Genomic DNA, 13,643 nt, shown 5'->3' on the forward strand with positions numbered 1-13,643 from the left:
GAAATGTAAAGATTATAATTTTATAAAAGCACTTTAATTCTTCTGTTAAAACTCATGTATAATTTGAGCTAGAAAGTTGTTTAAATTGTCATTTTTACAGTCATTTTAGGGTTTTAAGGTTTGTTGACATTACATCATCATGGCAAAGAAGTTGTAAAATTGGCTATAACTTTACACAGAAAACTTCCACAAGTGCTCCACTGGAACCCAGATTTGTGCTTTTTTTAAAGAAAAGGTGGGGTAAGTCAAAATTAAATGTTGTGGTAATCAATAGTATGTACCTTACATTTTATAGACACATAAAGCAGCAGACTTGTAGCCCTTTGAGCGGTATTGAGCGGATTTCTTCTGCACAAGTGGATACATGTCTTTTATTAAATTAATAATTAAAAGTTTCAGAATCTTTTAATTTTGATCTAGTCAAAGCGAAGATAAATATTTTTTCTTAACAGGTTAGCACAAATATATTCAGAGCGCTTCCACCCAGTGAAAACCCAGACTTTGACCCAGAAGAAGACGAACCCACCCTAGAAGCCTCCTGGCCCCACGTGCAGGTTAGATGCTCTTATGTTTTTTTTTCCTGGCGCATTGTTTGCATTTTTACAATGTAATTATTTATGGACTATTATATTTAATTTATACTACTTCATGCACAGAAAAGGACTAAATGTTGTGGACAAAAGAGTCCTGAGGAGTTTGATTGGAAGACTGAAATAAATCGTGCTTTAGTCCTTTAACGCCCAGCAGTCATTTTGTGATGGGCAAATACAATAAAGTTTTATATTGTTTTTTTTTTTGTTTTTTTTTAATCTATGTAAGGTTTTTTCTCTATTATTGCAGTTGGTCTACGAGTTTTTCCTTCGGTTCCTAGAAAATCCAGACTTCCAACCAAGTACTGCCAAACGTTACATTGACCAGAAGTTTGTGCTACAGGTAAATGTGTTTTGTATTAATAAATGCTAAGTTTTTGGCCTTTTGCTACTTTTTTGAGAGGTGAAGAGAAATAAAACTGGTAATTATCAGGATAGAGACGGCAAAAGTGTTGCAAGACTGATTCAAACTCGCATCGCCATGAGTGTCACAGCTTAATGTGTCAGAGCATATTGACCACTAGGCCACATTTCTGACATAAATTCACAATTAGTAATCCTTTTTGTGTGTGTGTGTGCCAACTGGTGATTTTGTTTGTATTGTGTCTAGTGTTGTTACAATACCAAAATTTCAATAGTCAGGACCGATACCAGAAAACGTCACGATTTCACGATAAATTAAGTGTTTCTTAATTAAGTAAACATTGCTTGAAGTTTGAACCTTATGAAATCAGTTTAATTATTTTTTATAAATTCCATTACATTTTTTCCCAAATTCCACAGTTTCCAGTTTATTTTTTTTAGAATTCAGTCTTTCATAATTTCAATTTCATCATCAATATTGTGTCTAATCAATTGAATCCAAACTTCAATCAAATGAAAAGAGAACAGTTACAGATTTCTCCCCTTTTCTCCCCAATTTGGAATGCCCAATGCTCTCTAAGTGCTCGTGGTGGCATAGTGACTCGCCTCAATCTGGGTGGCGGAGGACGAATCTCAGTTGCCTCCGCATCTGAGACCGTCAATCCGCGCATCTTATCACGTGAGCGTGTTACCACGGAGACATAGCACGTGTGGAGTCTCATGCTGTTCTCCGTGGAATCCACACACAACTCACCACGTGCCCCACCGAGAGTGAGAACTACATTATAGCGACCACGAGGAGGTTAACCCAATGTGACCCTACCCACCCTAGCAACTGGGCCAACTGGTTGCTTGGGAAGCCTGACTGGAGTCACTCAGCACACCCTGGATTCGAACTTGCGACTCCAGGTGTGGGAGTCAGTGTCTTTACTTGCTGAGCTACCCAGGCCCCCGTTTCATTTCAATATATATATATAGATTTTTTCATGAAATGCTTTAATAAAGATCCTCATAACATAAGCTAAAACACAACATTGGTCTTATCTTGTCAAATAAAGTGCTGCAAAACAGAGCTTCACTTTAAAATGAAAACATTGATGAAAACTTCTATTCAGTACTCTTGCTTGTGAGAGATGTTCAACATAATAATAATAACTTCTAGTAATATATTTCTGTCGCTATTTCTAAAATTTCACGCGTCACGCTTTTATTTTGAATTTAACTTTTATTTTTGATGTGAAGGCATTTCTGGTTCAAAGTTTTGACAGTAGTTTTACTCTTCCAGATAAGACGTTGGTAACAGAGATCGTCTATACTGAGATAACAACCTCTGTGTTTTTACCATAGGAGAGAGTGTAACAGTCAACTAGTGTGTCACGACAGTAAGTCACCGTTTGCGGATAACATATAAACCTTGCCTAACCTTGAAGGCTCCCCCTTCAGACAGGCTCTGGTTGCTAATATGACCCAGTGTGATTATTGAAGCACAAAATGCTGTGATTTAATTTTATAAATATATAGTCTGTAGGTGCTGCGCACATCACATTGAATTAGCATTCTCTTTTGTCATCCACTACAATAAGCCCAGCACGATGCTCATAAAATGTGCCGTTTGACACATTCACTTTGCAGCGGCATCACATGCAGACTATATATTTATTTAATTAAATCACATCCATTTGCGATTTAATAATCACGCTAGGACATATCACAATTTAAATTTGATTAATTGTCCATTTCTGTCTAAAAGGAGTATTGGAACACAAGCATTTGAAAGCAGTCTCGTGTCTGCTGTCTGTCAGACAGTGTGTGTGGACCGAATCTAGTCGATGCTCAGTACTACCGGTAATATTAAAATCTTTTTTATTTTAATATCGACTTGGTACCGAAGTACCGGTACTTTTGACTTCACTAATTGTGTCTATGAGCACTTCTGATCAAGAACCATATATCAAATTTTGCAAGTTTTCCTGGTTTGTGGCATTGAATCTTTAAAAGATATTCAGAGTTATGTTTGAGGATTTTGGTAGAAAAATATACTAGATATTGATGAGCAGAACTGTATATTCTGCAGTTTTCTGTCTGTCAGTATGTTACACTTCTGGACAGACAGAAATTCTGATTACAAAGACTACACACATTTTCTGCTTATTTCTTTGGTGTTCTTTTTATAATCATTGCAGAGACTGCTGTGCCACTTTTTAAATGTTTTTTCCAGCTATCTATTATTGTAGTACGATCAATTTCAGTTGTCCCTCCCCAGACAACATGTAAAACAAAACAAACTGTGGTTAGTCACTTTATACATCAGTTAGACCATCTGATCCTGTCTATGTTGGGGGTTCTTGGTCAGAATACACTGCAGAGTGGACCAGACGTTGTGTTGATTGTCAAATCTCTGCCTCTTCAAAAAATTTGCTCTGAACTCCATTGTTCTTGGAGTTAGTTTGACAGTTGGTCACTTTAGCTAGGAAATTTTCAGCTCTAAAGTGTTATTTTGAAATATGATATCATATACTTGGGAGAGACTAGGCTGTTTTACAGTCTTGGATCTCCCTCAACCAATCTCTGTCCCTGTGCACAGCATTGGTCCATCAGATGTCCATATCGACCAGCTCATTTCCCCTGAGTGCACTGAATGCTCTGGAATGTACATTCAGTGTGGAAGTTGGTAAGGGACAGTTTCCATGATGTGAGCTTTTACTGGGCTGCTTTAAATCGAGCCCTGTTGTTTATGCCACAGGAAGGAAAGAATACATTGGATAGAAAGCATAATGACAAGGGGTTAAAGACAAAAAATAAAGAGTCATTATCGTAGAATGTGTTAATATCTGCAACTTAAGAGTTCTACTTTTGTTTGCACTACCAATTGAGCACAACAGTCGGGTTCCGGAAGTAAAATCCCAAGTTTTTGACAGTTAGATTACCATCTGAGAAAACATTTTGGTTAACCGGTTTTACGATTATTAGCAAATTTTCTTATTATGCAACAGCACTGAGGAAAAAATTCATATCATTTCACAATTGAACGTGTTAGTGGATGCATTTCATAGGGATATATGGATGCTTAGTGCAGCCCTTCAGTAGGGAAACTGATAAATACTCAACAAATAAGTAAATATATAATAAGAGATACTGCAGTATAGGGCACAACACTGTGTATACGCACAGCATGATTTGCCTGAATGTATCCAGAGTGCTTGGAGTCATAGGGCAATTCCTTACTTTGCATTTAAAAGCATTTCACGGCATCCAACTGTTTTTTCTTCTGTAACAGTTTATTAAAGCAATCCATTGTCTGTCAGATATCCTACCATAAAGAATCAGCAACAGACTCCATAAAAATACTGTCCTTTAATCCGTCCACAACACTTCATAAATAAACCTGTGGACTATGCATAATAATGGGAACATTGTTTATAGCAGACGATTTGAAGTCCGATAATGACTAAAATTGTCAGCACACTTAAACGTTCGTAGAAGTTGCATCTCTCAATTCACCACTTTAAAAGCACCACAGATAAAAATAGTAAACTCACAAGTTGGTTGTTGGACGACAAGTGTAACATCTTGTCCTATTTGTAGGATGTGTACCTTTATATGACTCCTGTCTACATGTTTTACATCCTTCGTTTTCAGCAACCCTTAGTCATTCAAATTTTCCCAAACAGATGATTTAATTAGCTTTTTTAAGTCTGGTAGATTGAATTCCTCTGTTATATTTTGGAGTTTGTGTGTTGCCCAAATTTCACATGAATTGAAAGTTCACGTTCATTTCACGACACGTGTAAATAAAACGTTTCACGGGTTTTCACCGTAGATTCTTAATTCTTACGATTAAATGAACCGTGACGATTTTAATCGCTGTTAATAGTGAAACGTTTAATCGCAACATCCCTAGTCCCAAATACATTTTTTTTTTTTCATTGGGGAGTTGATTTTTTAACAATAACTGATAGTGGCCTGGGTAGCTCAACAAGTATTGACTCTGATTACCTCCCCTGGAGTCGCAAGTTCAAATCCAGGGCGTGCTGAGTGACTTCAGCCAGGTCTCCTAAGCAACCAAATTGGCCCGGTTGCAAGGGAGGGTAGAGTCACATGGGGTAACCTCCTCATAGTCGCCATAATGTGGTTCTAGCGGAGAATAGCGTGAAGCCTCCACACGCGCTACGTCTCTACAGTAATGCGCTCAACAAGCCACGTGATAAGATGCGCGGATTGACGGTCTCAGACGCGGAGGAAACTGAGATTTGTCCTCCGCCACCCGGATTGAGGCGAGTCACTACGCCACCACGAGGACTTAGAGCACATTGGGAATTGGGCATTCCAAATTGGGGAGAAAATTAAAATTAAAAAAACAATAACTGATAAACCTTCAAAGACATACATACCGTGAGCTCTGAGGTCATTAATTGGTGGTATGTGCTTCTGCTGAAGCCATCAGTCTTCGTTATTTGATCTTCATCATTTAAAAAAAAAAAAAACATTCTGGAATTCCTGGTGAAGAACTGCATACCTACACACTTATTACTGAAGATCCTTTATTTTCTTGCAATCAGCTCAATCATGTTTTTAACCCTTTAGGCTGGTCAAGCCAGTGAGAAAAAACACATAACAATAGTAATAACTACAGTCTTGACCAACACAAAATAGGTATCGTTTGAAAGCTTAGAAGCTGTACTTTACAATGCATGTAGGCAATATGACCAAAACTGAACAAGTACTTTGAAATTGACAGGCAAATCAGAAGTGCTCCGTTTTGATCATTTATGAAAAATGTTGCACTGTACATATTATTGTAATCAATAATAACATCAATCTCATCAAATAGCCATGTGTCATATGTTGTTGGAAATCTCTCAAAGAGTAGAATACAACCAGACTATTTATTTTACTCACAGATAAATATATAGCGAGTAATAGCTAAGTATATGTCTTTGACAATTACGTTGGTGTTGCTTATATGGCACGTTTTCGCTTATGACTTCACTAAACAAATAAACAGAACATAAAATATCACATAACATTACTTAGAGGAGGCGATTATCTTTCAAACGAGCCTACACACAAGGTAATCGGGTGCAAAGATCATTAGATAATCCACACGAAGCACAATGTGCACACAGCTATCTGGCATCTTGGCATCTTGCAATCTGGCTGAAAACACGTTCGCTTTCCTGGATCAGATGACGTCACCGGAAATGATGTAGCATCATGGAACGCTAAACCAATCGGATTGGGTTCAGATCGGAACAAAACTCATCAATGTTTGGGCAGAGAGACAGGTGTTTGGTGACTCTTACATATGGTCACCAGGATATGGTGCCAAGTACATGACACAGAAATTACATTCAAATTTTAAAGACAACAGAGTTTTAAATTGACATACGGTAGTTTCCAGTGTCCATAAGAGGGCGCAATGAATAGGCCTACATATAAACAATAAAGCACTGTGTTAAATTATTGCAGAGAGCATTCCTGCCTGTTAAAAAAATGAGCATTCCATTTTAAACTAATGTGCATAGAATAATAAACTTTTTTAATTTGTTCATATTCTCAAATGTTAAGCAAAAAGTAAAACGAGGGGGAAAAACCGCTTAAGTAGACATTTGATGCCACAGTACTACCTCAGACTCAAGCTTAATAATAACGGTGATACCACAGTATTTTTCTTTCATTACAGTTGTATTTACATAGTAATATTTACAGATAGCAGCGCTTTTCAGCTGAACTCGGTGGTGAAGCGGCTCAGACTAAAGCCCAGGCAGGGGTTGTTCAAACAGACGGAGCACAACAGAATCTAACAGAGCGCAAGGATCTCGACACACACATTTCAAAATTAAACTTCTTTCTTGACAAAGCATTTTAAAAACCCATTGCTTAATCTGAGAAACTCTGAAATGAGAGCAAGAGGCAACGGCCAAAGACCTCCATCTAAGGGGCTGTTCTCACCAAACACTTTTGCAACCAGCCAATTGACCATTTGTTTCTCTATGTAAACTCGTGATAGATGAACGTCTTTGACGTCTTTGAGCACATGTCATTCTTTTAAAAGTGACTCAAGATGGCGCCGAGTATGGCTGCTGCGTTGCGAGCTCCGACACAACATAGCAATGTTTTGTTTGTTTTGTTTACAATTCTTATGTTTTTTGTCTTGGATGTTGTCTGCCTTATTGTCTACGACAGACAAACACTTTTGGACATTGGTTCAGCGATCTCACACCGAAAACCGGACTTCACATTCCTCAACGCCGACCCGCTGTTTACAAACACGCAAGCAGAGCCCTTTGTCTGGGCAGCACGGAAACGCAGGAGGAAAAGGGGAAACAGAGCCGGTGTTCTCATCAGAGTAAGACGCCGTGCAAATCGACCCCCGCTACCCACTATTCTACTGGCAAATGTTCAGTCTCTGGATAACAAGCTCTGCGAGCTGAAAGCGCGGATCTCTTTCCAACGAGAGACGAGGGACTGCTGCATTATCTGCCTAACAGAAACTTGGATGTCTACGGAGATTCCAGACTCAGCCATTGAACCCGCGGGGTTCTCCATGCACCGAGCGGACAGAGCGAAAGACCTCTCAGGTAAAACTAGAGGAGGTGGTGTATGTTTTATGATCAACAAATCCTGGTGTGATCAGAGGAACGTACATTCCATCAAGTCTTTCTGTTCTCCTGATCTGGAATTTCTTATGCTTCTGTGTCGACCATTCTGGCTACCGAGGGAATTCACAGCGGTCATTATCACTGCTGTGTACATTCCCCCACAAGCCGACACAGACCGGGCACTCAAGGAACTGTATGGGAGTATAAGTGAGCAGGAAACCGCGCACCCTGAGGCCACGTTCATTGTGACCGGGGACTTTAATAAAGCCAGTTTAAAATCAGTTGCACCAAAATATCACCAGCACATTAGTTTCAACACACGAGGAGGCCGGGTTTTGGATCATTGCTACTCTCCGTTCTGGGATGGCTACAAATCCCTCCCCCGCCCACCATTTGGCAAATCGGACCACTCTTCCATTCTGCTTCTGCCCGCTTACAGGCAGAAATTGAAACAGGAAGCACCCACCCTCAGAACGATCCAGTGCTGGTCGGACCAATCAGATTCTATGCTACAAGACTGTTTTGATCACACGGACTGGGAGATGTTCCGGTCCGCCTCTGATGACGACATCGAGCTTTACGCTGATAGCGTAATGTGTTTCATCAGAACGTGCGTAGAGGAAGTGATTCCGACCAGAACTGTACGAATCTATCCGAATCAGAAGCCGTGGATCAATAGCGATGTTCGCGTGGCACTTAATGTGCGGTCCTCCGCTTTTAATACCGGGAACGCGGAGGAGCATAAACAAGCCAGTTATGCCCTCCGAAAAACTATCAAAACAGCAAAACGCCAGTACAGGGACAAGATTGAAGGACAGTTTAACACCACCAACTCTAGAAGCATGTGGCAGGGAATTAACATCATCACGGACTTTAAAGGGAATAAAAACTCCGCCATGAACACCGCTGCCTCTCTACCGGATGAGCTAAATACTTTTTATGCTCGTTTCGAGGGAAATAACACCGCCTTCGCGGAGAGAGCTCTCGCGGCTGAAGCTACAGAGGTTAGTTCACTCTCCGTCTCTGTAGCGGATGTAACCCGATCCTTCCGACGGGTGAATATCCGCAAAGCCGCGGGCCCAGACGGCATTCCGGGCCGCGTCATCAGAGCGTGCGCGAACCAGCTGGCTGGTGTTTTTACGGACATTTTCAACCTTTCCCTCTCTTTGTCTGTAGTCCCCACATGCTTTAAAACATCCACCATTGTGCCTGTTCCAAAACAATCAAAAATAACTTGTTTAAATGACTGGCGTCCTGTTGCTCTGACCCCCCAAAATGCTTTGAGAGACTAATCAGAGATTACATCTGCTCTGTCTTGCCACTCAATCTTGACCCGCTGCAGTTTGCTTACCGCAACAACCGCTCCACTGATGATGCCATTGCATCTACAATACACACTGCTCTCTCCCACCTGGAAAAAAAGAACACTTATGTGAGAATGCTGTTTGTAGACTACAGCTCAGCATTCAACACCATAGTGCCCTCCAAGCTAGATGAGAAACTCCGGGCTCTGGGCTTAAACAGCTCGCTGTGCAGCTGGATCCTGGACTTCCTGTCAAGCAGACGCCAGGTGGTTAGAATAGGCAGCAACATCTCCTCATCACTGATCCTCAACACTGGAGCCCCAAAGGGCTGTGTTCTCAGCCCACTACTGTATTCCTTGTACACACATGACTGTGTGGCAACACATAGCTCCAATGCCATCATTAAGTTTGCTGATGACATGACGGTGGTAGGTCTGATCATTGACAATGATGAAACAGCCTACAGAGAGGAGGTGCACACTCTGACACACTGGTGTCAGGAGCACAACCTCTCCCTCAACGTCAGTAAGACAAAGGAGCTTGTGGTGGACATCAGAAGAAAAGATAGAGAACACAGTCCCATCACCATCAATGGAGCACCAGTGGAGAGAGTCAGCAGCTTCAAGTTCCTGGGTGTCCACATCACTGAGGAACTCACATGGTCCGTCCACACTGAAGTCGTTGTGAAGAAGGCTCATCAGCGCCTCTTCTTCCTGAGATGGCTGAGGAAGTTTGGAATGAACCGCCACATCCTCACACGGTTCTACACCTGCACTGTGGAGAGCATCCTGACTGGCTGTATCTCCGCCTGGTACGGCAATAGCACCGCCCACAACCGCAAAGCACTGCAAAGGGTGGTGCGAACTGCCAAACACATCATCGGAGGTGAGCTTCCCTCCCTCCAGGACATATATACAAGGCGGTGTGTGAAAAAAGCTCAGAGGATCATCAGAGACTCCAGCCACCCGAGCCATGGGCTGTTCTCACTGCTACCATCAGGTAGGCGGTATCGCAGCATCAGGACCCGCACCAGCCGACTCCATGATAGCTTCTTCCCCCAAGCAATCAGACTTTTGAACTTTTGATCTCCCACGATCAAATACATCAGCCCTGCACTTTATTACTCTTTTATCTCACACCGGACTGTCATAAATTATAGTATTATTATTATATTATGTCTCTCTTAACAACTGACTATCAACCGACAGCCTGAATGTCAATACAGTACAATACTGTACATTCTATATATATATATATATATATATATATATATATATATATATATATATATATATATATTTTATATATATTTTAATTTTTCATTTTTATTGAATAATGTGTATCTATATAGTAAAAAACAAAAACAAAAAAAAAAACAAAAAACAAAAACAGCGTATTGTATACTGTACAGTGTATGTTATTATTTGTATATTGTTGAGTATAATATGTGTATAACAGATGTTTAAATTGTGTTGTGTTAATTTGATGTTATTGTAAATTGGTATATGTCTCATCACTGTCACGACTGCTATGTTGATCGGAACTGCACCCAAGAGTTTCACACACCATTGCACTTGTGTATATGGCTGTGTGACAATAAAGTGATTTGATTTGATTTGATTTGATTGTTTCGCAGCGTTTTGTTTGTTTATTCAGCATCTCGTGCAGGAGTGCTGTGTTTATTTAGATGCAGCGTCAAGTGTCAAGACTTTCTTCAGCCTTTAAAAGTGTCTTGAGACACCTGCTTTCTGTTAAACTGTATTAGTTGTGCTGCATCTAGCCTTTTTTAGCAAAAAAGTGCTAGCGGTCTGAAGTCACCGTTAGTGCTTGACACACATCCAAAATTCGAATGCACAGTTTAAGCATTCAAATGTGCGTTTTATTTATTTATTTTTATTCTGCGAATATTAAAATGTTTATTTGACAGCCCTATTATTCATTGTTGTGCTGCATGTGTAATTAGTTCTTATGCACAATTATTATGTTTTATTTGTTTGGAGAGGCTTTTGGACACTAGAATAAATTATTTTTGTAATGCTATAACGTTTGATTGCTTTGCTGAATCAACACAAAATTTTACTCCATTACACTTGACATGATTGGGAACAAAACCAAGCAGTTTTTATCCGAACCACCTTATTTACATCCAGAGATATATATAATGTCAAATCAGAAAATAAGAAAAAAGTAAATTTTTGGCTCGTTTTATTTTTTTATTTTTTTTAGCAGTTTCTTAGGCTGAGAGTCTCATAATTTATCATAATCTAGCTATATCCATAAAAAATGTGAAAAGTTTTCTTTACAATAATACCAAACACTTGACCCTCCTTGTTTTTTGTCGAGTTATAAGCCTTTAATTTTGGGTGTAACTGAAGCAGGAAATCTTTAAAAAACTCCCTCAGAGCTTAAAGGGATAATCTTAAATCACCATAGAGAACACATATTCTGAAACCACTGTAATTGCTGTGGGTTCTTTAGTGTATGTTTTTTCTAATGATAGGAGACCATAAGGCTGCCTCAGTAAAATCCCATTCAAAGGTGCTTCAGTTTAACACTAGAGGGTGATAAAGCTATGGTTAGCTGGCCTCTTATTCTAGCTCGTGATCCATTGAAATAACCCTTAGGTTTAATCATGTCCTACTCTGCATGTGCCAAGTTGAACATTTGTATTCCTGTTTGAATTAACTAAGGGTTTATACATCCTTAATGTCCTCATGAATGTGATGCGGGTAGGACTCATTTACAAATGTCATGTTGCATAAAGGCTGTTGTCAAATACATCACTGACGGCAGGGGTTCATTGTCTCGGGGCAAAAGGTAGCATGTTATGGATTATGTAATACTTGCCTGTGCACACACAGTCTAATGTGACATAACAATTGATGCTGCCGGATCAAACCATTCGTGGCTGTTAAAAAAAAGCATTCCATTTTAAAGTAAATTAAAATGCTTCAATAGACAGTTCTTTAATATGGTGTTGCATCGGTGCCACAGTACAACCCCAGGCTCGAGCTTTATAATAACAGCGATACCAGAGTGTTTTTCATTCATTACAGATCTATGTACGGTACCAATATTTCCAGATAGTGTTTTTTAGATAACATGTCAGGTAAAAAAATAAATAAAAAAATTCAACCTTTAAAGGGATAGTTCACCCAAAAATGTAAATTCTCTCATCATTTACTCACCCTCTTGCCATCCCAGATGTGTATGAATTTCTTTCTTCTGCAAACCACAACATTTCTGAAAGAATGTCTCAGTTCTGTTGGTCCTTACAATGCTAGTAAATGGTGACCAGACATTTTGAACTCCAGAAATCACATAAAGGCAGCATAAAAGTAATCCATAAGGCTGCAGTGGTTAAATCCATATCTTCTGAAGTAATATGATAGGTGTGGGTAAGAACAGATCAATATTTAAGTCCTTTTTAACTGACAATCTCCAGTTTTACTTTCACATTCTTTCACATTTTAAAAGTGAATGTGGAGATTTAAGGTAAAAAGGGGCTTATATATTGATCTGTTTCTCACCCACACCTATCATATTGCTTTAGAAGATATGGATTTCACCACTGGAGCCATATGGATTACTTTTATGCTGCCTTTATGTGATTTTTGGAGCTTCAGAGGTCTGGTCACCATTCACTTGCATTGTAAGGACCAACAGAGCTGAGATGTTCTTCTAAAAATCCTTGTTTGTGTTCTACAGAAAAAAGAAAGTCACACATCTGGGATGGCATGAGGGTGAGTAAATGATGAGAAAATTTCCATATTTGGGTGAACTCTCCCTTTATAAACATGTCTTGAGACAGCTGCTTTCTGTTAAACTCATTCGTTGCACTGCATCTAGCCTTTTTTAGCAAAAGAATGAGATCGGTCTGAAGTCATCGTCAGTGCTCAGTACACATCTGAAATTCAAGTGCAGTTTTAGCAATTGGATGTGATTTTTTTTTTTTTCATCTTAAATTCGGCGAAAATTAGAATTTCTAATTATACTAATTATAATTGACAGCCTTTGTTCCTGCTGGTCTAGCTGGTGGACATACACGATTAGCCACAATATTAAAACCACCTGCCTAATGTTGTGTAGGTCCCCCTCGTGCCGCCAAAACTGTGCCAACCCGCATCCCAGAATAGCATTCTGAGATGCTATTCTTCTCACCACAATTGTACAGAGTGGTTATCTGAGTTACCATAAACTTTGTCAGTTCAAACCAGTCTGGTCATTCTCTGTTGACCTCTCTCATCAACATGGTGTTTCCATCAGCAGAACTGCCGCTCACTGGATGTTTTTTTGTTTTTGGCACCATTCTGAGTAAATTCTAGAGACTGTTGTGTGTGAAAATCCCAGGAGATCAGCAGTTACAGAAATACTCAAACCAGCCCATCTGTCACCAACAATCATCCATGCGATTATCTAATCAGCCAATCGTGTGGCAGCGGTGCAGTACATAAAATCATGCAGATACGGTTCAGGAGCTTCAGTTAATGTTCACATCAACCATCAGAATGGGGAAAAAATGTGATCTCAGTGATTTGGAGTGTGGCTTGATTGTTGGTGCCAGATGGGCTAGTTTGAGTATTTCTGTAACTGCTGATCTCCTGGGATTTTCACACACAACAGTTGTGGCTGATCGGTGTATGCTGGTGACCAGCTATGCTGTTTTTTTTTTTTTTTTTATGGATAGAAGACAAGTGGCATGAAAAAACTCTATGTGAAGAAAAAAGCAAAATGTTACAATATTTTTAGCAATATTAAAAATGTTAATATGTTTGTTTTTTTTT

At 39.6% G+C, this 13,643-nt stretch overlaps 1 protein-coding gene across 1 annotated transcript in view; it reads left to right on the top strand.

Annotated features, from left to right (window-relative positions):
* LOC127410047 (serine/threonine-protein phosphatase 2A 56 kDa regulatory subunit alpha isoform-like) overlaps window positions 1-13,643 on the top strand; it is a 47,160-nt gene that overhangs the window by 17,310 nt on the left and 16,207 nt on the right. The window contains exons 3-4 of the mRNA XM_051645057.1: window positions 453-554; window positions 841-933. Of these exons, the coding sequence (XP_051501017.1) occupies window positions 453-554; window positions 841-933 (195 nt within the window). The remainder of the gene's footprint in view (window positions 1-452; window positions 555-840; window positions 934-13,643) is intronic.

The sequence above is a fragment of the Myxocyprinus asiaticus genome, chromosome 19 (assembly GCF_019703515.2).
Source record: "Myxocyprinus asiaticus isolate MX2 ecotype Aquarium Trade chromosome 19, UBuf_Myxa_2, whole genome shotgun sequence".
Taxonomy (NCBI): Eukaryota; Metazoa; Chordata; class Actinopteri; order Cypriniformes; family Catostomidae; genus Myxocyprinus; species Myxocyprinus asiaticus.